The sequence below is a fragment of the Entelurus aequoreus genome, linkage group LG05, assembly GCF_033978785.1.
Source record: "Entelurus aequoreus isolate RoL-2023_Sb linkage group LG05, RoL_Eaeq_v1.1, whole genome shotgun sequence".
NCBI lineage: Eukaryota > Metazoa > Chordata > Actinopteri > Syngnathiformes > Syngnathidae > Entelurus > Entelurus aequoreus.
Genome location: NC_084735.1, coordinates 88,032,586 through 88,059,866, shown reverse-complemented (window position 1 = coordinate 88,059,866; position 27,281 = coordinate 88,032,586). Strand labels below are relative to the sequence as shown.

Sequence of the window (27,281 nt, the reverse complement as noted above, 5' to 3'; positions counted from 1 at the left end):
AATATGTAACACTTTATTGAAAAAAGTGGTTATAAATAAGATTGATCATGAATATCTACATACACATCAAATGAACATTTGTTTTGTAATGTTTACGCTCACCTTTTCAATCATATTGTTTGTCAAAAAGCACTAATCCAAAATATGGGGATGCATCTCAACAAGATTGTGTTCCACACACAATGATGTCACACGTGTTGATAATGTTAGAAAGTCAAAGTTAACAGAGTGTTGACAGTTTCAAATTCTGCTGCTGCTGTTGTCCCCAGCAGCACATTGGTGTTTGTTGAGCTGGTACTTATACGAGAACCTTTCCTCACACGCACTGCAACTAAACACTTTCTCTCCTGTGTGTGTCCTCATGTGTCTTACAAGGTTTGATCGTTCACAAAAGTGTTTGTTGCAGCTTGGACAGGAGTATGGCTTTTCCCCAGAATGTGTTCTCATGTGTACTTTCAAACACTGACTTTTAACAAACTCTCTGCTACAGACTGAGCATGTAAAAGGTTTCTCTCCAGTGTGTATTCTCATGTGTACTGTCAAATTGTTACTTTGTACAAAACCTTTGCCACAGATTGAACAGACAAAGGATTTCTCTCCAGTGTGTATTCGCATGTGTACTTTGAAAATGTGACTTTGTACAAAACCTTTACCACACACTGGACATAAAAAAGGGTTTTCCTCAGAGTGCGTTGTCATGTGTACTGTCAACAAATTCTTCCGTGAAAAAGCTTTACCACATTCTGAGCAGAAAAAAGGTTTCTCTCCAGTGTGCATTCTTGCGTGTTTTTTCAGAAGACTAGGGTATTTGAAAGTTTTGTCACAGTGTGAACATTTAAAGTGTGTCTGACCATCTTTACAGTCTTCATCATCAGAGTCAGGAGAGTGTGACCTTGATAGTGGAGCTAAGAACTTGTCTGCTGGTGGTCTTCCACAGTGGTCTCCATCATCAGAGTGTGACCTTGCTAAGAACTTGTCTGCTGGTGGTCTTCCACAGTGGTCTCCATCATCAGAGTCAGGAGAGTGTGACCTTGCTAAGAACTTGTCTGCTGGTGGTCTTCCACAGTGGTCTCCATCATCAGAGTCAGGAGAGTGTAACCTTGATAAGAACTTGTCTGCTGGTGGTCTTCCACAGTGGTCTCCATCATCAGAGTGTGACCTTGCTAAGAACTTGTCTGCTGGTGGTCTTCCACAGTGGTCTCCATCATCAGAGTCAGGAGAGTGTGACCTTGCTAAGAACTTGTCTGCTGGTGGTCCTCCACAGTGGTCTCCATCATCAGAGTGTGACCTTGCTAAGAACTTGTCTGCTGGTGGTCTTCCACAGTGGTCTCCATCATCAGAGTCAGGAGAGTGTAACCTTGATAAGAACTTGTCTGCTGGTGGTCTTCCACAGTGGTCTCCATCATCAGAGTCAGGAGAGTGTGACCTTGATAAGAACTTGTCTGCTGGTGGTCTTCCAAAGTGGTCTCCATCATCAGAGTCAGGAGAGTGTGACCTTGATAAGAACTTGTCTGCTGGTGGTCTTCCACAGTGGTCTCCATCATCAGAGTGTGACCTTGCTAAGAACTTGTCTGCTGGTGGTCTTCCACAGTGGTCTCCATCATCAGAGTGTGACCTTGCTAAGAACTTGTCTGCTGGTGGTCTTCCACAGTGGTCTCCATCATCAGAGTCAGGAGAGTGTGACCTTGCTAAGAACTTGTCTGCTGGTGGTCTTCCAAAGTGGTCTCCATCATCAGAGTCAGGAGAGTGTGACCTTGCTAAGAACTTGTCTGCTGGTGGTCTTCCAAAGTGGTCTCCATCATCAGAGTGTGACCTTGATAAGAACTTGTCTGCTGGTGGTCTTCCACAGTGGTCTCCATCATCAGAGTGTGACCTTGCTAAGAACTTGTCTGCTGGTGGTCTTCCACAGTGGTCTCCATCATCAGAGTCAGGAGAGTGTGACCTTGCTAAGAACTTGTCTGCTGGTGGTCTTCCAAAGTGGTCTCCATCATCAGAGTCAGGAGAGTGTGACCTTGCTAAGAACTTGTCTGCTGGTGGTCTTCCAAAGTGGTCTCCATCATCTTCTCTTGTCATGTGTGGACTTGGAGGCTCCTCCTCACTTTCACCTTTGACCTCCTCATCTTCACTCTTCACAGGGACACCAGTCACTGGGAACTCCTGACTGATGCTGTGTTCCTCCTCTTCCTCTTTAATGTGAGGGGTTTGTGGCGCCTCTTCTTGAAAGTGGGGTGGCTGTGGTGCCGCCCCTTCCTCTTTCGATTGGGGGTTTAGTAGGTCCTCCTCTTCCTTTTTAAAGTAATATGTCTCTAACGCTTTTTGTCCCTCCCTAAAGTGAGAGGACTGTGGCCCCTCCTGCGCCATCCTGAAGCTCCACTCCTGTTGCTCAGAGAGAAGATGATCTGCGGAACACAAAAAGACAACGTCTATCTTTGCTCAGTCACATGAGACACTCACTATGTTTACATGTACTAAAGAAAACCAAGTCATTGTATGAACTGGCCCAAAATCTTCTCAGGAGGACCAACACGCCACTCCGTACAAGCGTACGTTTAAAAACCAACACACCCGCATCTGCAATTAAAACATTTCTACGTGTCTACATTTAAATCATTGGAATAACATATTAAAGGTGAAAAATGTATACTCACTTCTGATTGGATGCTCACTTGTCAATCAGAAGCTAACCCGTTGTTGAAATAGTTCTCCTAGTGATGAAAGTTGGAGACCTCTGCTCTATCATAAAGCTGCACACTGGTGTATACACTTTTAGCTTAAGCTGGACAGAAATATATTTACTTTATTCTAAAAATTAATGATTTATCAGAAAAAGTTACTCACAAAAATTGTATATTTTATCCTGGTAATCTCGCACACAAAAACATAATTATTGAACAATTTGTGTGTGTGTGTATATATATATATTTGTCTCTGGCACTCAGCGAGAGTGGACGCTCTCCTTTCCTCTCCCTTATCACTCCTGCTTGCTTCTTTGTCTTGTCTTGTCTTAACTTTCTTGTTGCCTCTTTTTGCACTGCTCTCCAAATCTAAACATTGGAACTATTTAACTGGCCTCAACCAAATTGACAAGATCTTGGTTTTGGGGGAACCTGCTGTCGTGACGAAGCGGTTGTTGCTGGACACGCGACGGACTCTTGGGAGAAGAAGGAGTGCCGCGTGCCTGGCGACCCTTTTCTGTGGAGGGCATGAAGATATCTAGCTATTGGGAATGATGACAACAGGACATCTGCTGATTGGAGTAAGTGTTGCTCTGGTTTGTCCACAAATTGGAAGTTGCTGGCAGTCTTCAAAGTAGCCCAAAGCTGCCACGAATAATTGGAGGATGCGAAAAGAACTGTGGACACTCTTGTGATTTGGATAACATCGGACTGTCTGCCTCGCAGGATCTTTGAGGAGCAGTCATAGACAATTTAGAGTGAAAAGCAAATTTTCATTTTCACTGGCATACAAAACATTCTAACTTTGATTGTTTCCCTGGCTTGGAGACTCTCCCGAAGGACAGTGCAGCGAAAACACAACAGACTCCCTTCTTGTCTCTCATGGACACACACCTGTTCTGTTGTTGTTGACTTTGGACTTATCGGCTGCACAAGAATCAAGGCCGCGGAACAGAGACACACTGTAGGCTTACACACAAACAACATGCATCCACAAAAATATACGCCACACATACACCCCCCCCCCAACCCTCCAACCCAACGCAAATCCCATAGGGGTGATGGAAGGATGGTCAGCACCGAGAGCTGCGGCCTACCACCATTAGTCCGCCCCTTCCCTCTGTTGCTAGATATCTGGAGATGTATGTTGTAATATGGATATGTGCTTTGCTATGGAGGTTTTTTCCCACTCTAGACTGGGCCCTCTTAGGAGCCCAGTCTGGAGTGTATTTTTTTACTCATCCTTCCCCAGCGTTTTACCTTTTTCCCCATCTTTTACGGGGCTCCTTGTGGTGACCCATCAGCGTTCCTGTTCTGTAACCCTGTACACTGTTTAATTGTCTCATCTTGAACGGGTTTGTGCTAAAAACAAAGTTTCGTTGTACTTGTGCAATGACAATAAAGACCTATCTATCTATCTATCTATCTATATATATATATATACATATATATATATATATATATGTATGTGTGTATATATATATATATATATATATATATATATATATATATATATATATATATATATATATATATATATATATATATATATATATATGTATGTGTATATATATGTATGTGTGTATATATATATATATATATATATATATATATATATATATATATATATATATATATATATATATATATATATATATATATATATATCAGTGACGTGCAGTCAGGGGAGGCAGGTGAGGCGGGGCCTCACGTGCCATCATGGAAAGAAAAAAAATGTAAATAGAAAAAAAAAATTAAATTGTAATATGTATCCAGTGATTATACTATAAAGTTATTTTCCATTTAACTTCACCAGTTTTAGATTATGTTTATTCAAAATCGCTAAATTTTCACATTTGCCGTTCAAATAGTGACAAGAGACTTGCGGTGAGTCAGCAGCCAGTTGAGGCGTCACTGAGTTGAGCCTCACCATGGATTGCGCAATGACTGGGCTAACTGCTGGCCTGCTGTGCAGTGAGAGCATATTGCTATATCAATTATATTATACATTTCCATGGTTTAGTTAACTGAGGTAAATAATGTACAGTGTATTTTGTCAACAACTGTATGTGTGTAACGTATTTCTTGTGCTGAGCAATCATAAAACGGCTGCAAAAGACGCACTGGGTGAGGCTCGCAGTAATCCCGCCTCCTGGTGGTAGAGGGCGGTAGTGATCCCAGAGATCATTCTTTTTGGACATTCCAACATGACAATGATCCAAAACACAAGGCCAAGTCGACCTGTCATTGACTACAGCAGAACAAAGTGAAGGTTCTAGAGTGGCCATCTCAATCTCCTGACCTCAACATCATTGAGCCACTCTGTGGAGATGTCAAGCATGCAAGACAGCCCAAGAACTTACAGGAACTGGAGGCTTTTTGCCAAGAAGAATGGGCAGCTTTCCCATCTGAGAAAATAAAGAACCTTATCCACAACTACCACAAAAGACTTCAAGCTGTCATTGATGTTAAAGGGGGCAATACATGGTATTAACAACTGGGGTATGTCAACTTTTGATCAGGGTCATTTGGGTACTTTCTTTTGTCATTTTGATTTGAAAAGAGTAAACAGTTGTTTGCCAATAAATAGCTTCACACAACCATTAAGCATGAGTGGAAGAACGGTTTTTGTGTTGATTGATTGAAACTTTCATTAGTAGATTGCACAGTAGAGTACATATTCCGTACAATTGACCACTAAATGGTAACACCCAAATACATTTTTCAACTTGTTTAAGTCGGATTCCACGTAAATCAATTCATGGTACAAATATAAATTATATAAATTGTTATCATTCATATTCTATGAAGAACGGCCAAAAAATCATACATTCTCCCAGGGTATGTAAACTTATGAGCAAAACTGTATATATGTTGTGAAATTAGTTATTTACACTGAAATATTTGATAAATGTTTATTTGCACACCTTAATTGTTTCCAAATGGTGTCTGTAACAAGGCAGTAAAACGGCTGATCAAACAAAACAGGAGTCCTGGTCATGGACCGACCAGCTGCGCAAGCTAGCTCTTCAATCAGCTAAACAGACTCAATAACTCCACGCTGACGTTGTGCTGAATTTACTGAACTGAAACAACAAAAAGAATGTCATTGTAAGTTAATAATACTAACACAGACACTCGTAAACGTGTTAGCATATTACATTATGGTAGCATGCACACATATGCATGGAAACACTCCTACAGATGGGACAGAATAGTTTTAGTTATATTGTAAAACTTACAAACGTTGCCTGGAGTGATGAATGAACAATCCATACCAGTAGAAAAGCTATGGACGGCTAAAAAACAAAACGTGAAAGGCACGCCGGTTGGAAAAAAAAAAGCAGCACTACCGATAAATGGAAGGACACTACAGCCCATGCAGTGAGCCAATTTGTCGAAAGGTGGCGCCATATCACAAAAAATAAAACACCCTCAGTGTTTTTGATTGTTTTTTATATCAAATTATTTTTGTTATTGCTGTCAGCGAAGAAAAATCCATAAATTAGCAGGGTAGGAAAAAAAGTAGCGGCTTGTAGTCCAGAATTGATGGTACTAATTAGCATCCATCTACAGTTGTTCAAATGTACTAAGCTCTTGTTTCTTTCTCAAGATAGTTTAGGGGCTAGCTTAGCTATTAGCTTGTGTGTAACATGTTGGCCTTCATTCTACAGTCCTTCTGTGATAATAATAGTTAATTTGCCACAATGGAGAACGCTGGACTTAGGGGAGCGACGTAAGGAGATACAAGTAGCTGCTTTGTGGAAACACAATGGAGGACGCTGGACTTAGGGGAGCGACGTAAGGAGATACAAGTAGCTGCTCTGTGGAAACACAATGGAGGACGCTGGACTTAGGGGAGCGACGTAAGGAGATACAAGTAGCTGCTCTGTGGAAACACAATGGAGGACGCTGGACTTAGGGGAGCGACGTAAGGAGATACAAGTAGCTGCTCTGTGGAAACACAATGGAGGACGCTGGACTTAGGGGAGCGACGTAAGGAGATACAAGTAGCTGCTCTGTGGAAACACAATGGAGGACGCTGGACTTAGGGGAGCGACGTAAGGAGATACAAGTAGCTGCTCTGTGGAAACACAATGGAGGACGCTGGACTTAGGGGAGCGACGTAAGGAGATACAAGTAGCTGCTCTGTGGAAACACAATGGAGGACGCTGGACTTAGGGGAGCGACGTAAGGAGATACAAGTAGCTGCTCTGTGGAAACACAATGGAGGAAGCTGGACTTAGGGGAGCGACGTAAGGAGATACAAGTAGCTGCTCTGTGGAAACACAATGGAGGACGCTGGACTTAGGGGAGCGACGTAAGGAGATACAAGTAGCTGCTCTGTGGAAACACAATGGAGGAAGCTGGACTTAGGGGAGCGACGTAAGGAGATACAAGTAGCTGCTCTGTGGAAACACAATGGAGGACGCTGGACTTAGGGGAGCGACGTAAGGAGATACAAGTAGCTGCTCTGTGGAAACACAATGGAGGACGCTGGACTTAGGGGAGCGACGTAAGGAGATACAGGTAGCTGCTCTGTGGAAACACAATGGAGGACGCTGGACTTAGGGGAGCGACGTAAGGAGATACAAGTAGCTGCTCTGTGGAAACACAATGGAGGACGCTGGACTTAGGGGAGCGACGTAAGGCGATACAAGTAGCTGCTCTGTGGAAACACAATGGAGGACGCTGGACTTAGGGGAGTGACGTAAGGAGATACAAGTAGCTGCTCTGTGGAAACACAATGGAGGACGCTGGACTTAGGGGAGCGACGTAAGGCGATACAGGTAGCTGCTCTGTGGAAACACAATGGAGGACGCTGGACTTAGGGGAGCGACGTAAGGAGATACAAGTAGCTGCTCTGTGGAAACACAATGGAGGACGCTGGACTTAGGGGAGCGACGTAAGGAGATACAAGTAGCTGCTCTGTGGAAACACAATGGAGGGCGCTGGACTTAGGGGAGCGACGTAAGGAGATACAAGTAGCTGCTCTGTGGAAACACAATGGAGGACGCTGGACTTAGGGGAGCGACGTAAGGAGATACAAGTAGCTGCTCTGTGGAAACACAATGGAGGACGCTGGACTTAGGGGAGCGACGTAAGGAGATACAGGTAGCTGCTCTGTGGAAACACAATGGAGGACGCTGGACTTAGGGGAGCGACGTAAGGAGATACAAGTAGCTGCTCTGTGGAAACACAATGGAGGACGCTGGACTTAGGGGAGCGACGTAAGGAGATACAAGTAGCTGCTCTGTGGAAACACAATGGAGGACGCTGGACTTAGGGGAGCGACGTAAGGCGATACAGGTAGCTGCTCTGTGGAAACACAATGGAGGACGCTGGACTTAGGGGAGCGACGTAAGGAGATACAAGTAGCTGCTCTGTGGAAACACAATGGAGGACGCTGGACTTAGGGGAGCGACGTAAGGAGATACAGGTAGCTGCTCTGTGGAAACACAATGGAGGACGCTGGACTTAGGGGAGCGACGTAAGGAGATACAAGTAGCTGCTCTGTGGAAACACAATGGAGGACGCTGGACTTAGGGGAGCGACGTAAGGAGATACAAGTAGCTGCTCTGTGGAAACACAATGGAGGACGCTGGACTTAGGGGAGCGACGTAAGGCGATACAGGTAGCTGCTCTGTGGAAACATATTCCTCTGGACTTTGAAAATACATACCAACATTTAAAAATCTGGACATTTGGGGCCTTTGGAAACATATTTTATTTTAGGATTTTGCTTCAGATGAAGATCTGGCAATAATGTTGCACAATGAATTAGAGTTGAAGGATTGATAGTAGTTAGCAGACTGGTGCAGTAGTGCAAAGTTAGCATCAATATTAGTTTCAACAGTGGTGTTAGATTACTAAAAAATGGATCATATTAATATCACGTAACGCCGACCATGCTTTTAATTGCCTTATTTTGCATTTTAAAGGGTATATGCATTTGACACGTCATATATAATGTTTGTCCTGGGAAGGTTTTACACACAAACAATTATTAGGAGACAAAAGACTTTTAAAGACTTACAGTCAACTTACTGTTGTTACAAGACTGACTACTTTACATTTAGGACTCTGCTCCGTGTACTTTCCACCCCAGTATGTCCGGGCCTTTCAAGTGACTCTTTGCAACCTTTACACGCTTGCCGTCCTCTTTCCAGAGGCTTGTAAACGTTACGTTCCTCTTCCTGCTTTGAGCACATCAACTATGGCCCACTTAAACTGTTAGCTAACGATAGTGTTTAGCTTAGCTACTAGCATTAGCTGTCATATTCTATCATAGCAACAACATGACCTTAGTTGATTCTCTCACACTGTTTTAGTGTACGTGCACACTGTGTGTATGAGACAGTGTACGTGCACGCTGTGTGTACGAGACAGTGTATGTGCACGCTGTGTGTACGAGACAGTGTATGTGCACGCTGTGTGTACGAGACAGTGTATGTGCACGCTGTGTGTACGAGACAGTGTATGTGCACGCTGTGTGTACGAGACAGTGTATGTGCACGCTGTGTGTACGAGACAGTGTATGTGCACGCTGTGTGTACGAGACAGCGTATGTGCACGCTGTGTGTACGAGACAGTGTATGTGCACGCTGTGTGTACGAGACAGCGTATGTGCACGCTGTGTGTACGAGACAGCGTATGTGCACGCTGTGTGTACGAGACAGCGTATGTGCACGCTGTGTGTACGAGACAGCGTATGTGCACGCTGTGTGTACGAGACAGTGTATGTGCACGCTGTGTGTACGAGACAGTGTATGTGCACGCTGTGTGTACGAGACAGCGTATGTGCACGCTGTGTGTACGAGACAGCGTATGTGCACGCTGTGTGTACGAGACAGCGTATGTGCACGCTGTGTGTACGAGACAGCGTATGTGCACGCTGTGTGTACGAGACAGTGTATGTGCACGCTGTGTGTACGAGACAGTGTATGTGCACGCTGTGTGTACGAGACAGTGTATGTGCACGCTGTGTGTACGAGACAGTGTATGTTCACGCTGTGTGTACGAGACAGTGTATGTGCACGCTGTGTGTACGAGACAGCGTATGTGCACGCTGTGTGGACGAGACAGCGTATGTACACGCTGTGTGTACGAGACAGTGTATGTGCACGCTGTGTGTACGAGACAGTGTATGTGCACGCTGTGTGTACGAGACAGTGTATGTGCACGCTGTGTGTACGAGACAGTGTATGTGCACGCCGTGTGTACGAGACAGTGTATGTGCACGCTGTGTGTACGAGACAGTGTATGTGCACGCTGTGTGTACGAGACAGTGTATGTGCACGCTGTGTGGACGAGACAGCGTATGTGCACGCTGTGTGTACGAGACAGCGTATGTGCACGCTGTGTGTACGAGACAGCGTATGTGCACGCTGTGTGTACGAGACAGCGTATGTGCACGCTGTGTGTACGAGACAGCGTATGTGCACGCTGTGTGTACGAGACAGCGTATGTGCACGCTGTGTGTACGAGACAGCGTATGTGCACGCTGTGTGTACGAGACAGCGTATGTGCACGCTGTGTGTACGAGACAGCGTATGTGCACGCTGTGTGTACGAGACAGCGTATGTGCACGCTGTGTGTACGAGACAGCGTATGTGCACGCTGTGTGTACGAGACAGCGTATGTGCACGCTGTGTGTACGAGACAGCGTATGTGCACGCTGTGTGTACGAGACAGCGTATGTGCACGCTGTGTGTACGAGACAGCGTATGTGCACGCTGTGTGTACGAGACAGCGTATGTGCACGCTGTGTGTACGAGACAGCGTATGTGCACGCTGTGTGTACGAGACAGCGTATGTGCACGCTGTGTGTACGAGACAGTGTATGTGCACGCTGTGTGTACGAGACAGTGCACGCTGTGTGTACGAGACAGTGTATGTGCACGCTGTGTGTACGAGACAGTGTATGTGCACGCTGTGTGTACGAGACAGCGTATGTGCACGCTGTGTGTACGAGACAGTGTATGTGCACGCTGTGTGGACGAGACAGCGTATGTGCACGCTGTGTGTACGAGACAGCGTATGTGCACGCTGTGTGTACGAGACAGCGTATGTGCACGCTGTGTGTACGAGACAGCGTATGTGCACGCTGTGTGTACGAGACAGCGTATGTGCACGCTGTGTGTACGAGACAGCGTATGTGCACGCTGTGTGTACGAGACAGCGTATGTGCACGCTGTGTGTACGAGACAGCGTATGTGCACGCTGTGTGTACGAGACAGCGTATGTGCACGCTGTGTGTACGAGACAGCGTATGTGCACGCTGTGTGTACGAGACAGCGTATGTGCACGCTGTGTGTACGAGACAGCGTATGTGCACGCTGTGTGTACGAGACAGCGTATGTGCACGCTGTGTGTACGAGACAGCGTATGTGCACGCTGTGTGTACGAGACAGCGTATGTGCACGCTGTGTGTACGAGACAGCGTATGTGCACGCTGTGTGTACGAGACAGCGTATGTGCACGCTGTGTGTACGAGACAGTGTATGTGCACGCTGTGTGTACGAGACAGTGCACGCTGTGTGTACGAGACAGTGTATGTGCACGCTGTGTGTACGAGACAGTGTATGTGCACGCTGTGTGTACGAGACAGCGTATGTGCACGCTGTGTGTACGAGACAGTGTATGTGCACGCTGTGTGGACGAGACAGCGTATGTGCACGCTGTGTGGACGAGACAGCGTATGTGCACGCTGTGTGTACGAGACAGCGTATGTGCACGCTGTGTGTACGAGACAGCGTATGTGCACGCTGTGTGTACGAGACAGCGTATGTGCACGCTGTGTGTACGAGACAGTGTATGTGCACGCTGTGTGTACGAGACAGTGTATGTGCACGCTGTGTGTACGAGACAGTGTATGTGCACGCTGTGTGTACGAGACAGCGTATGTGCACGCTGTGTGTACGAGACAGCGTATGTACACGCTGTGTGTACGAGACAGAGTATGTGCACGCTGTGTGTACGAGACAGTGTATGTGCACGCTGTGTGTACGAGACAGCGTATGTGCACGCTGTGTGTACGAGACAGCGTATGTGCACGCTGTGTGTACGAGACAGCGTATGTGCACGCTGTGTGTACGAGACAGTGTATGTGCACGCTGTGTGTACGAGACAGTGCACGCTGTGTGTACGAGACAGTGTATGTGCACGCTGTGTGTACGAGACAGTGTATGTGCACGCTGTGTGTACGAGACAGCGTATGTGCACGCTGTGTGTACGAGACAGTGTATGTGCACGCTGTGTGTACGAGACAGTGTATGTGCACGCTGTGTGTACGAGACAGTGCACGCTGTGTGTACGAGACAGTGTATGTGCACGCTGTGTGTACGAGACAGTGTATGTGCACGCTGTGTGTACGAGACAGCGTATGTGCACGCTGTGTGTACGAGACAGTGTATGTGCACGCTGTGTGTACGAGACAGTGTATGTGCACGCTGTGTGTACGAGACAGCGTACGTGACCAGCATGAACGCCAAACTGACTTTCCTATTCATAATGAAATAGCAAGTTAGTCAACATGTGAGAGTAAGAAGTAAACAAACCTTTAAGTTGATGTTTCTTGAAAACAGCGTCCAGTAGTTGATTGTTCTCCTCTTTGGTTCGAGAAAGTTCCGCCTCGTATTCTGCGATCGTTCTTTGGAACACTACAAATATTTCTTCAATAGCAGCATTTAGTCGCTGATTCACCAACACTCTCAACATTTGTAGTTGACACATGTTCACACACTTTAAAGTAGTCACAGTGCTATCACACACTTTAAAGTAGTCACAGTGCTATCACACACTTTAAAGTAGTCACAGTGCTATCACACACTTTAAAGTAGTCACAGTGCTATCACACACTTTAAAGTAGTCACAGTGCTATCACACACTTTAAAGTAGTCACAGTGCTATCACACACTTTAAAGTAGTCACAATGCTATCAGCTTAAGGCTGCGTGTACCTAGTTAGCGGCTAACTAGCTAAGCTAACTAGCAACCTAAGCTAACTAGCACAAGCAGCTTCTCGAGCACCGAGACGATTTCATCCTTAAAGATCAAATTATTATTTTATACGACATTAATATTCACAAACTACAGAACAAATAACACTGACTTATTAGCGTCCTGCTCACTTATTTCCTCTTGAATGGGCTTTTACGACAGTTAGCACACTTGACGTCATAGGAGAGTTCTGCTCTGCTGACGCAAGATGTGTCATGCGCAGAAGAGTCAAAGGAACGAGGCGTTCTTCTTCTTTGGTTTAATGGCGGTTGGCAAGCAACCTTGTGGTGTGCATTAGCGCCACCTTGTGATATGGACGGAGATGGAACCTACTCTATATTCTTTTATTTAAGCCAGTCTTTTTTCAAAAATGTATATAATGCTTTGTATCCTACATGTTGTGAGTGCAATCCTCAAATATCTTCCACTACTAACCTAACCTTCTCCTAACTTATGTCCCACTATTGTATTTCCTACAACACTTACCGTATATCTGATGACATGATTATGTTTCCTCATCAATTGAGATATGTCCTAACCTCATTCTAGTAGATCCTCTCCCAGTCAGCCACTTCCTCTCTCTAACCATACACACCTTTTGACCCCCAACCCCTCAGAGCCAATCACCCAGCACACATTTCACATTTCAGCCTCTGACTGACCAGTAAAATTGCCGCTCCCCAAAAATGCGTTTAGGGTCGGTGTTAAAAAGCAGTTTGTGATAATATTGCAATTTAAAAGGGCTACTTTAACATTAACAAGACACACCTTAGCACTTTATTTTTACTGGACTATTACTAGATGTAAAGCCAAAATATTTCACAACAGTAAGTTTAATAAAGTAAACACTAGGTAGATAGTATTATATTACAATTACCACACCTACGATTCAGACAATATTGTACATAGAAATGGGTCATTTGCGCGCATATTAAAATACTCTGGTGTCATATACATATATATATATATATAATTTATATATATATATGTATATAATTTATATGTATATATATATATATATATATATATATATATATATATATATATATATATATATATATATATATACACATACACACAGGTATATGACATGATGTGTCACATCAAACATATGTAAATCAATACAAACAGCACAGCATCGTTTTAAAAGTCTCCATATTGTGTTTCATATCATTGCTAATGAAATAGAATAAAGACATGCAGTAGTAGTATTCGGATCTACCGCAGGAGGGCGCAGCATTCATGCCACAATGACCGGAAGTGCACCTAAGCAACCTTTGGGCTGCAGCGTCCCTCTTCTGGTCATGTCGTGAACTACAAGATCATTTTGTTCTTACACTTCAAATGTACTTCTTTTATCATTCATTTGACTATTTTTTATTCTATGCAATCCGCCTGGCCTAAGCCTTGATAGTCATCTTTGTGGGGGGGAAACCTGTGTTCATATCTTCTTCGATGTATACATGTGTATATACATGTGTATATATATATATATATATATATATATATATATATATATATATATATATATATATATATATATATATATATATATATATCTGTGTGTAAAAAAGGTATCTTTAATGTACTTGCCATTTAGTTCAAGTTGAGTTCATTTGGCCTGTCTGCGTATTCTGAAGTCATCCCATGTCTGAAGGCATCCCATGTCTGAAGGCATCCCATGTCTGAAGTCATCCCATGTCTGAAGGCATCCCATGTCTGAAGTCATCCCATGTCTGAAGTCATCCCATGTCTGAAGGCATCCCATGTCTGAAGTCATTCCATGTCTGAAGTCATCCCATGTCTGAAGTCATCCCATGTCTGAAGTCATCCTGTCTGAAGTCATCCCATGTCTGAAGTCATCCCATGTCTGAAGTCATCCCATGTCTGAAGGCATCCCATGTCTGAAGTCATCCTGTCTGAAGTCATCCCATGTCTGAAGTCATCCCATGTCTGAAGTCATCCCATGTCTGAAGGCATCCCATGTCTGAAGTCATCCCATGTCTGAAGTCCTCCTGTCTGAAGTCATCCCATGTCTGAAGTCATCCCATGTCTGAAGTCATCCCATGTCTGAAGTCATCCTGTCTGAAGTCATCCTGTCTGAAGTCATCCCATGTCTGAAGTCATCCCATGTCTGAAGTCATCCCATGTCTGAAGGCATCCCATGTCTGAAGTCATCCCATGTCTGAAGGCATCCCATGTCTGAAGTCATCCCATGTCTGAAGTCATCCCATGTCTGAAGTCATCCTGTCTGAAGTCATCCCATGTCTGAAGTCATCCCATGTCTGAAGGCATCCCATGTCTGAAGTCATCCCATGTCTGAAGTCATCCCATGTCTGAAGTCATCCTGTCTGAAGTCATCCCATGTCTGAAGTCATCCCATGTCTGAAGTCATCCCATGTCTGAAGTCATCCCATGTCTGAAGTCATCCTGTCTGAAGTCATCCCATGTCTTGACTGGATGCAAGGAGTTGCCTTGAGAAAACAGTAGTAATCACAACCACCACTGGAGGGCGCAGCACTCATAAACGCATGACTTGAGGTCCACCTGAGTAACCATTCGGTGAAGATAATAATCATTATGATAAAAACAACTATAATGCTAAATTATGATTGTTATCCACAAATATGAATTAAAAAGAAGAAAGAGAACACTCACCACAAATATTACATTTATTGTACCCAACTTTTGTTGACGTATACATTGCTTATTGCATAAAGGCCTGAGGACATGCATATAAAACAATATTCATAATACAAAACAGTAATACAGATCATTAACAGAATGGATTATTAAGACCCAACAAATCATTCATAAAGTCACACATTTTAAATGTAAATGATCTTGTATAAACAAAGTAAATAATGTGCTTCTAGAAGTGGTCCAGGTGATGTGAACATATGAATTTATAGGAATTTGTGTACTCAAAAGTATTAACACATTTAAAACAAATCTGTATATAATATACAGGAGTTAATCTATACAATCTTTTACGATTAGAAACAATATGTAACACTTGATTATTATATAAAACTACACTTGATTATTTCAGTAACCTATGTAACGGGTATAAGAAATACTTTGATTATTTGAGTGAAATTCCTGCTAAAATATGTATATTGGTTTGTTATGCAATGAGAGGTCCAATTGCGCCATCTGCTGGTACCTGAAAAGTCTGTAGATATTACCGCAAACCGGAAGCTATTAGTCGACTTCCTGTTCTCTGCTAATGGTAAGACACGTTTTGATATTGCTCTGCAAAATATTATAAATTACACTAAAGCTAACGTGAGATTTATTGTAAGATACACAGTTATTTAATAGCAGTTGAAATGCTATGTTGTGGAATTTTCGTTTTGAATTGGTTGTTGCTCACGTCAGATGTCCTACTATTTTGCACTGAAGTCGATATTATTTTCCCCCTGTAGACATCGAAAGCAGCAGAGGTGCTAACCACATATTGTGTGTATGATCACTCATTGCAGGTAATAATTGTTGCACTATGTGCGTTTTACGTGTCAAGACGTTCATATTTAAATTTGTATTGTTCGCCATTTTAACATGGGAACAACGTGGTCTGTCATATTCGCTAGTCACCATTAGAGGGTGCTAAAAGTCCATTTAATTATTTGTGTCATGTCTTGTATTGTATTTTGTATTTTTCTATGCTCTATTTCATAAATATATAAAAAAGGATGATGTTGGTTAAAAACCAAGTTAAAAATATGTTGCATTGAATTAATTGTAATACCATTAAAGATACAAGCAAGTTAAAACCACTATACGATCACACACGAAAAAAGAATACTGTTAAAAACCATTGTATTAAGTTACATCTGTAATTGCATTTCATGTAATTGTGAAAATATGAAGATGTTATGTACTTGGGTAGACTTCCTGTTCTCTGCTAATGACATCGAAAGCAGCAGAGGTGCTAACCACATATTGTGTGTATGTGCTCTCTGATCACTCATTGCAGCTACCAGTAAAGAACCACATCATCCAATCCAGCCTGTGTGTGGGTTCTTGGCGGGACGGGTACACAGCAGTTACACCTATATAAAACTATTATAAGTATAAAACAGAAATATTGATATCCTTAGACACATCAAATATTCATTGTATGTAACATGTGTTGTATCGTTTACTTGTATTTTCAGTCAAATTTCTCCCTGTCTTGTTTCCAGAAATCCACAATGTTGCATATTAATGCACGTACTGTACATGACTGACAAAACATCAGCTAATGTATAAATGTCTTGTTTCCAGAAATCCACAATGTTGCATATTAATGCACGTACTGTACATGACTGACAAAACATCAGATAATGTATAAATGTCTTGTTTCCAGAAATCCACAATGTTGCATATTAATGCACGTACTGTACATGACTGACAAAACATCAGCTAATGTATAAATGTCTTGTTTCCAGAAATCCACAATGTTGCATATTAATGCACGTACTGTACATGACTGACAAAACATCAGCTAATGTATAAATGTCTTGTTTCCAGAAATCCACAATGTTGCATATTAATGCACGTACTGTACATGACTGACAAAACATTAGCTAATGTATAAATGGTCAACCCGTAGTAACAAGACTGTGTTACACACACAACAGTGATGTCACACATTATATGAGCTGATGTTACAAAGTCAAAGTTAACATAGTAACTTTATATATATTATTATTATTTCAAATCATTTGCTGCTGCTGTTGTCACCAGCACACTTGTGTTTCTTACACTGGTACTTATTGGAGAATCTTTCATTACACACATTACAACTAAACACTTTCTCTCCCGTGTGCGTCCTCATGTGTTCTTTCAAATACTGACTCCGTACAAAACCTTTACCACAGATTGAACAGGTAAAAGGCTTTTCTCCAGTGTGCATTCTCACGTGTACTTTCAAATCGTAGGTTCGTGTAAAACTTTTACCACAGTTCGTGCAAGAAAAAGGTTTTTCTCCAGTGTGTATTCTCATGTGCTCTTTTAGAACACTTTTCTGAGCAAAACCTTTGCCACATACTGAGCAGGGAAAAGGTTTTTCTCCAGTGTGTGTTCTCATGTGTATTTTTAAATGCTGTCTTTGAACAAGATATTTACCGCAGATTGAACACGTGAAAGGCTTTTCTCCCGTGTGTATTCTCATGTGTACTTTAAAACACTGTCTTTGTACAAAATCTTTGCCACAGATTGAACAAGAAAATGGTTTTTCTCCAGTGTGCGTCCTCATGTGTTCTTTCAGCAAGTTTTTTCGTCCAAAGTCTCTACCACATTCTGAGCAGGAAAAAGGTTTTTCTCCAGTGTGTGTTCTCATGTGTTCTTTCAACCTAGTTTTTCGTGCAAAACCTTTACCACATTCTGAACACAAAAAAGGTTTATCTCCAGCGTGTACGCTCTGGTGTGTTTTCAAATCTTTCCTTTCACTAAAATCTTTGCCACAGATTGAACAGGAAAAGGTTTTCTCTCCAGTGTGTATTTTCATGTGTCTTTTCACACTACGACGGTATTTGAACGTTTTGTCACAGTGAGAACATTTAAAGCGTGTCTGGCCATCTTTAGAGTCTTCATCATCAGAGTGTGACGTTGTGTCCTCACTATCTGATAGTGGAGCTAACAACTTGTCTGCTGGTGGTCCTCCACAGTGGTCTCCATCATCAGAGTGTGACCTTGATAGTGGAGCTAACAACTTGTCTGCTGGTGGTCTTCCACAGTGGTCTCCATCATCAGAGTCAGGAGAGTGTGACCTTGATAGTGGAGCTAACAACTTGTCTGCTGGTGGTCCTCCACAGTGGTCTCCATCATCAGAGTGTGACCTTGATAGTGGAGCTAACAACTTGTCTGCTGGTGGTCCTCCACAGTGGTCTCCATCATCAGAGTGTGACCTTGATAGTGGAGCTAACAACTTGTCTGCTGGTGGTCCTCCACAGTGGTCTCCATCATCAGAGTCAGGAGAGTGTGACCTTGATAACAACTTGTCTGCTGGTGGTCTTCCACAGTGGTCTCCATCAGCTTCTCTTGTCATGTGTTGACTTGGAGGCTCCTCCTCACTTTCACCTTTGACCTCCTCATCTTCACTTCCCTCCTGGCTGATGCTGTGTTCCTCCTCTTCCTCTTTAATATGACTCCTCTTTCTCTCTAATGTGAGGGGGGGCTGTGACTCATTTTCCTCCTTAATGTAAGAGGCATGTGGCTGCTCCTCTTTAATGTGGGGTTGTTTTGGCGGCTCCTCCTCTCCCCCTTTAAAATGTGGGTACTGAGACTCCTCCTTTTCCTCTTTTATTTGCGGGGGCTCCTCCTCTTCCTCTTTGATATAAAGGCGCTGGAGCTCATCCTGTTCCATCCTTGAGGTCCACTGTTGCTGCTCAGGGAGAAGGTGGTCTTCACAGATGTCTGCAGGACACAAGAAGACTAACAAAAGCTTCAGAAAAGTCTCGTTTTCTTTCAGTCAAAAGGAGACATTGTTCTGCACCAGCCTAAGTTCTGAAAGGCCTGGGCACAATAACCTAAGTTTAAAATCTCCAATAAAAAAAGATGTATGATTTATTTCCTACATGTTCTACCTACTTTTTAAAGAAACCAATCAGTACAAATGACAGAGTTAGGTTTTGGCAGCTCCGTTTTTGTGATCACAGTCTATTTTTGGCAGTCGAGTCTCTGTGCATCACTAGTCAATGGTATGCAAATGAAAGGACATATATATATATATATAAATATATATATATATAAATATATATATATATATCCTTTCATACTGTAAGGACATGCTGGTGGTAATGTTTTATGTTGTTGTGGTTTTCATTTGATGTTTATTTTTCCAAAGGTCTCAAACACACCGTCCGTGCCTGAAAGTCCATTGGTGAAGAATGAGGAAGTGTTGTTGTGTATTCCAAGCAACTGTTGGAATTGGGACGGCTGTTATCATAAGAATCTCAATAAAAGTTAAAAATAGCAAGCCTTGGACGTTTTACTTCTTCTGGACACTACAATGCAATAATATATAAATGTCATTTGTTTTCAATGTACAAACAATCATACACACACAACACATGTCATCTGTTGTGTTGTTGGGAACGACATCATGGATGTAACATCAATGTACAAACAATCATACACACACAACACATGTCATCTGTTGTGTTGTTGGGAACGACATCATAGATGTAACATCAATGTACAAACAATCACACACACACAACACATGTCATCTGTTGTGTTGTTGGGAACGACATCATGGATGTAACATCAATGTACAAACAATCACACACACACATGTCATCTGTTGTGTTGTACATCAATGTACAAACAATCACACACACACAACACATGTCATCTGTTGTGTTGTACATCAATGTACAAACAATCATACAACACAACACATGTCATCTGTTGTGTTGTACATCAATGTACAAACAATCATACAACACAACACATGTCATCTGTTGTGTTATACATCAATGTACAAACAATCACACACACACAACACATGTCATCTGTTGTGTTGTACATCAATGTACAAACAATCACACAACACATGTCATCTGTTGTGTTGTACATCAATGTACAAACAATCATACAACACAACACATGTCATCTGTTGTGTTGTACATCAATGTACAAACAATCACACACACAACACATGTCATCTGTTGTGTTGTACATCAATGTACAAACAATCACACACACACAACACATGTCATCTGTTGTGTTGTACATCAATGTACAAACAATCACACAACATGTCATCTGTTGTGTTGTACATCAATGTACAAACAATAACACACACACAACACATGTCATCTGTTGTGTTGTACATCAATGTACAAACAATCACACAACACATGTCATCTGTTGTGTTGTACATCAATGTACAAAAAATCACACAACATGTCATCTGTTGTGTTGTACATCAATGTACAAACAATCACACAACATGTCATCTGTTGTGTTGTACATCAATGTACAAACAATCACACAACATGTCATCTGTTGTGTTGTACATCAATGTACAAACAGCAGTCGCAACTTGAGAGGCGGTCTTTCTTTTGGGGGCCTCAAGTCACCTCTTCAGTGGTCAAGCTGAGAACAGCACAGTACACTTCCCCCCTTCACAATAATAGCGTGGTGCGCCACATCCGGTCTGACTGCGCTAACAAAGTCAATGTTTCAAAAAAGTACCCTACACAAGCATAATGTACTTAAAGCACTTATTGATACATTTACACAATTATTATACTTTAAACTTAAATCCTGGTCAAAATTGTGCAAAGATGTATTGCACCAATAAATGTGGGTATTTTTGCATTTAATCACATTTTAATTGACACAAAAAGCACACATTCTATGGTGGTAAAATAAGTGTAAAAGATTAAAAAATGTATTAAAACAAAAACGGGAAAAAATACATTTGATTGTGTTTTTATATCGCTTTTGTTATTGAAATGTACTGTTGTTTCTATTGTTTTAGTTATTGTGGTTTATTCGTTACTAATGTATATAGTTTTTGAAACTAGAGTTTTGCTGGTACAATAAATACATACATTTACAAATTAATGAATAATTGTGGTTATTATTTTTGCCATATTCGTCCAGCCTGAAAGTGATTCAAGCTAAATATGTTGTGGACTAAAAATCCTTCTATATTCTCTACTGTTCGCCATGGTTACCATGTTGGGGTTATTGTGCAGAAATAAGTAGAAAAGTACACTAATTCACGTAGAAAAAGAAAGATGAGTTATAATACATAACGAGTGATGGATACAGTGATTAAAGCTAATTAATGATTACATAAATCAATTATTGTTTTGGTCGTTGTATGTCTTTTTGTAGGTTTATCGCGCTGTCGGGTGTGTTGGAGAGCTTACTTGTACTACTAGTAGTTCCAGCAGAGTGTTGCTTACTTGTACTACTAGTAGTTCCAGCAGTGTTGCTTACTTGTACTACTAGTAGTTCCAGCAGAGTGTTGCTTACTTGTACTACTAGTAGTTCCAGCAGAGTGTTGCTTACTTGTACTACTAGTAGTTCCAGCAGAGTGTTGCTTACTTGTACTACTAGTAGTTCCAGCAGAGTGTTGCTTACTTGTACTACTAGTAGTTCCAGCAGTGTTGCTTACTTGTACTACTAGTAGTTCCAGCAGAGTGTTGCTTACTTGTACTACTAATAGTTCCAGCAGAGTGTTGCTTACTTGTACTACTAGTAGTTCCAGCAGAGTGTTGCTTACTTGTACTACTAGTAGTTCCAGCAGAGTGTTGCTTACTTGTACTACTAGTAGTTCCAGTACTTCTGACATGCGCTTGGAGTCTTTGTGTCCCAACTGAGCAGGTGTCTGCTGACTTGTTGTATCTCTCTGTGGAAACACATTGAACATTACTGCGCTCCCAGATCATCTCTCTGTGGAAACACATTGAACATTACTGCGCTCCCAGATCATCTCTCTGTGGAAACACATTGAACATTACTGCGCTCCCAGATCATTTACACACAAGCAGTACAGCAACTGTTAGCTCACTAAATCAATGGCAGAGAGACGTCTTATAGCTAATCACTGAGCAAATATGTGGATATACCCACGGTGATGTGTAGATGAAGAAACAAGAAAGGATCAAACCTGGAGATTTGACACACTGCAGTAAAACACCAAAAAAGCTAATGATGTCAAATGTGTGTTTAACAAAAGCTACACACGGATATCTGGTTACCAACTTCACTGCTGCTTTGACCCAAGCTTGTAAACAATAGTTACATAGTTAGTTTTGTTGTTTGTCTATGTGGGGTGCAATGGTGTGTGTGCAATATGTATTTTGGGTGGTTGTTACAGTGAAGCTAACATGGCTAATATTATGGGTCCCAAGTGACCAGGACTGCGGTAACAAAGAGAAACATTTGTGGGTGGACAGTAAGACTGCACTATCCATCCATAGCCACTCAACATCAAGCTTTTAATTTAATTTGTGGGTGGACTGTAGGACTGCACTATCAATCCATAGCCACTCAACATCAAGCTTTTAATTTAATTTGTGGGTGGACAGTAGGACTGCACTATCCATCCATAGCCACTCAACATCAAGCTTTTAATTTAATTTGTGGGTGGACAGTAGGACTGCACTATCCATCCATAGCCACTCAACATCAAGCTTTTAATTTAATTTGTGGGTGGACTGTAGGACTGCACTATCCATCCATAGCCACTCAACATCAAGCTTTTAATTTAATTTGTGGGTGGACTGTAGGACTGCACTATCAGTCCATAGCCACTCAACATCAAGCTTTTAATTTAATTTGTGGGTGGACTGTAGGACTGCACTATCAGTCCATAGCCACTCAACATCAAGCTTTTAATTTAATTTGTGGGTGGACTGTAGGACTGCACTATCAGTCCATAGCCACTCAACATCAAGCTTTTAATTGGTGTGATAAATAACCACAAAGGGCAACGTTTTTTTCTGTCCGCCGTCACGCCATTTAAATGACAGACAAGTCCGCCAATTATCATTATGAACACTGAATATTCATCATTTCTGCAGTTTTTAAGTGGTTACTCCCATCACTATTATATGATTACATGACATTATGAACACTGAATATTCATCATTTCTGCAGTTTTTAAGTGGTTACTCCCATCACTATTATATGATTACATGACATTATGAACACTGAATATTCATCATTTCTGCAGTTTTTAAGTGGTTACTCCCATCACTATTATATGATTACATGACATTATGAACACTGAATATTCATCATTTCTGCAGTTTTTAAGTGGTTACTCCCATCACTACTATATGATTACATGACATTATGAACACTGAATATTCATCATTTCTGCAGTTTTTAAGTGGTTACTCCCATCACTATTATATGATTACATGACATTATGAACACTGAATATTCATCATTTCTGCAGTTTTTAAGTGGTTACTCCCATCACTATTATATGATTACACGACATTATGAACACTGAATATTCATCATTTCTGCAGTTTTTAAGTGGTTACTCCCATCACTATTATATGATTACATGACATTATGAACACTGAATATTCATCATTTCTGCAGTTTTTAAGTGGTTACTCCCATCACTATTATATGATTACATGACATTATGAACACTGAATATTCATCATTTCTGCAGTTTTTAAGTGGTTACTCCCATCACTATTATATGATTACATGACATTATGAACACTGAATATTCATCATTTCTGCAGTTTTTAAGTGGTTACTCCCATCACTATTATATGATTACATGACATTATGAACACTGAATATTCATCATTTCTGCAGTTTTTAAGTGGTTACTCCCATCACTATTATATGATTACATGACATTATGAACACTGAATATTCATCATTTCTGCAGTTTAAAAGCAGACAAAAGCTCCAAGTAGCTGCATTAAGTCAAACATTTTTGAAGTAAATGATTCCATATTGTTTTTAATGATTAAAACGATATGCAATGATGTAGTTGATGTGCAGCACCTTGAAACATGAACATGTTGATTGTCTAAAAGTCTTCCATCACTCGTTATGTCCATAGTTGTATTCATGTATATGTACAAAATATAAAAATCACAAATCGAATCGCAATGTCTGAGAGAAAAATCACAATTAGGTTTTTTCCTCAAATGGTGCAGTTGGAGTGCACAGACGTTCTTCCACCCCTGAAGAAAGCTGCTAAATATGAACACAGGAATGAGGCAACTACGCTGGTCTTTCTTCTTCCGACATCCGCTTGTTTATTCCACAATTACCAAAATAATGACAACTTTTCCCTGGTTCACATGTCTGTTTCAATATCAAATGGTTGGCTGTCAAATAAAAGCAAATGTACATTATTTCAAGTTCAAGTGTTCATCTTCTTTGCTGGACTTTTCCAAAGCTATACGTTGTACTCAGTCACGTGATTTAGGAACGGAAGTCAACAAAGTGGTGGGCCACCAACCAACATGGCGACTGTGCAGCAAACAGAGTGTGACCAATATGAGTACGCAAGGGGCCTAGATCTTACCACAAAAAGCAGATAAGAACAAAAAGTATGCAATACAATCTACCCCTATATGTCTCACAATCAAATGTTTTGAGTAATCCCAAGGATTACACCGGTCGCGTTCCCAAGCATATGGAACTATTGTGCTCCAGACATCATTCTACACCACAAAACAGATGAAACTTGGAAAATCATGGAGGTCTACAACTTCTTTGTGTGTGTCTGGGTCAAGGACATTGCTAGCAAGACTCTCCCGGATAAATCATGGAGGTCTACAACTTCTTTGTGTGTGTCTGGGTCAAGGACATTGCTAGCAAGACTCTCCTGGATAAATCATGGAGGTCTACAACTTCTTTGTGTGTGTCTGGGTCAAGGACATTGCTAGCAAGACTCTGCTGGATAAATCATGGAGGTCTACAACTTCTTTGTGTGTGTCTGGGTCAAGGACATTGCTAGCAAGACTCTCCTGGATAAATCATGGAGGTCTACAACTTCTTTGTGTGTGTCTGGGTCAAGGACATTGCTAGCAAGACTCTCCTGGATAAATCATGGAGGTCTACAACTTCTATGTGTGTGTCTGGGTCAAGGACATTGCTAGCAAGACTCTCCTGGATAAATCATGGAGGTCTACAACTTCTTTGTGTGTGTCTGGGTCAAGTACATTGCTAGCAAGACTCTCCTGGATAAATCATGGAGGTCTACAACTTCTTTGTGTGTGTCTGGGTCAAGGACATTGCTAGCAAGACTCTCCTGGATAAATCATGGAGGTCTACAACTTCTTTGTGTGTGTCTGGGTCAAGGACATTGCTAGCAAGACTCTCCTGGATAAATCATGGAAGTCTACAACTTCTTTGTGTGTGTCTGGGTCAAGGACATTGCTAGCAAGACTCTCCTGGATAAATCATGGAGGTCTACAACTTCTTTGTGTGTGTCTGGGTCAAGGACATTGCTAGCAAGACTCTGCTGGATAAATCATGGAGGTCTACAACTTCTTTGTGTGTGTCTGGGTCAAGGACATTGCTAGCAAGACTCTCCTGGATAAATCATGGAGGTCTACAACTTCTTTGTGTGTGTCTGGGTCAAGGACATTGCTAGCAAGACTCTCCTGGATAAATCATGGAGGTCTACAACTTCTTTGTGTGTGTCTGGGTCAAGGACATTGCTAGCAAGACTCTCCTGGATAAATCATGGAGGTCTACAACTTCTTTGTGTGTGTCTGGGTCAAGGACATTGCTAGCAAGACTCTGCTGGATAAATCATGGAGGTCTACAACTTCTTTGTGTGTGTCTGGGTCAAGGACATTGCTAGCAAGACTCTCCTGGATAAATCATGGAGGTCTACAACTTCTTTGTGTGTGTCTGGGTCAAGGACATTGCTAGCAAGACTCTCCTGGATAAATCATGGAGGTCTACAACTTCTTTGTGTGTGTCTGGGTCAAGGACATTGCTAGCAAGACTCTCCTGGATAAATCATGGAGGTCTACAACTTCTTTGTGTGTGTCTGGGTCAAGGACATTGCTAGCAAGACTCTCCTGGATAAATCATGGAGGTCTACAACTTCTTTGTGTGTGTCTGGGTCAAGGACATTGCTAGCAAGACTCTCCTGGATAAATCATGGAGGTCTACAACTTCTTTGTGTGTGTCTGGGTCAAGGACATTGCTAGCAAGACTCTCCTGGATAAATCATGGAGGTCTACAACTTCTTTGTGTGTGTCTGGGTCAAGGACATTGCTAGCAAGACTCTGCTGGATAAATCATGGAGGTCTACAACTTCTTTGTGTGTGTCTGGGTCAAGGACATTGCTAGCAAGACTCTCCTGGATAAATCATGGAGGTCTACAACTTCTTTGTGTGTGTCTGGGTCAAGGACATTGCTAGCAAGACTCTCCTGGATAAATCATGGAGGTCTACAACTTCTTTGTGTGTGTCTGGGTCAAGGACATTGCTAGCAAGACTCTGCTGGATAAATCATGCATCATTTTGCTCAGGTAAGGTTGCATTTCCTGATTTAAATCCACGTCTGCAGCCATGTTTGTTGTTGTTGCACGCGCCGCTTACGAGTAGCGCCTTTTCCTCGTCTTTATCAAAATATAACTATAGATGTCAACATTGTGTATGTACTGAAAGATTCATTTATGATTGTTTATCAAAATATAACTATAGATGTCAACATTGTGTATGTACTGAAAGATTCATTTATGATTGTTTATCAAAATATAACTATAGATGTCAACATTGTGTATGTACTGAAAGATTCATTTATGATTGTTTATCAAAATATAACTATAGATGTCAACATTGTGTATGTACTGAAAGATTCATTTATGATTGTTTATCAAAATATAACTATAGATGTCAACATTGTGTATGTGCTGAAAGATTAATTTATGATTCAAAGTTTAACTCGTTTAGGTTTTGCTTTCTTTTACTTAAACTTGCCGAGTTGGTGCTTTTCGAAATACTCGTAGTAAACATGTGTTTCAAGAAACACAAATAATATCAAGATACTTGAATGGAAAATACTAAACGTTAAAAGTATATCAAACAAACCTTTAACGAAGTGATCACTGCAAACTCGTGCGTTCTTCCACTTTGCTCCCTTGGACTGGAGT

General features: G+C 41.6%; 2 protein-coding genes across 3 annotated transcripts in view; both read right to left on the bottom strand.

Moving 5' to 3' along the window:
* LOC133651245 (zinc finger protein 37-like) lies at nucleotides 1-27,281 on the bottom strand. The gene is made up of 4 exons (XM_062049302.1): nucleotides 27,220-27,281; nucleotides 21,942-22,031; nucleotides 1,814-2,399; nucleotides 1-1,426 (listed from the first exon to the last, which is right to left on the bottom strand). Exons 3-4 carry the CDS (start codon nucleotides 2,359-2,361, stop codon nucleotides 241-243), a joined length of 1,734 nt encoding a protein of 577 aa, XP_061905286.1. The 5' UTR covers nucleotides 2,362-2,399; nucleotides 21,942-22,031; nucleotides 27,220-27,281; the 3' UTR covers nucleotides 1-240.
* LOC133651244 (zinc finger protein OZF-like) overlaps nucleotides 15,340-27,281 on the bottom strand; it is a 42,548-nt gene continuing 30,606 nt past the window's right edge. The window contains exons 3-4 of one of the 2 annotated variants that reach the window (XM_062049300.1): nucleotides 18,433-18,634; nucleotides 15,340-18,354 (exon numbers count right to left, since the gene is read on the bottom strand). In XM_062049300.1, coding sequence (XP_061905284.1) covers nucleotides 17,382-18,354; nucleotides 18,433-18,634 — 1,175 coding nt within the window. In that variant the 3' untranslated portion in view covers nucleotides 15,340-17,381. Of the gene's footprint in view, nucleotides 18,635-27,281 lie in introns of both variants that reach the window. The other variant, XM_062049299.1, reaches the window with a different exon arrangement.

Excerpts from the sequence above, each read along its gene's own strand:
- LOC133651245 (XM_062049302.1), bottom strand. The coding sequence starts at position 2,361 with ATGGCGCAGGAGGGGCCACAGTCCTCTCACTTTAGGGAGGGACAAAAA. Across the intron at positions 1,427-1,813 it reads GCAGACAAGTTCTTATCAAG|GTCACACTCTCCTGACTCTG; the intron begins GTCACACTCTGA and ends GTTCTTATCAAG.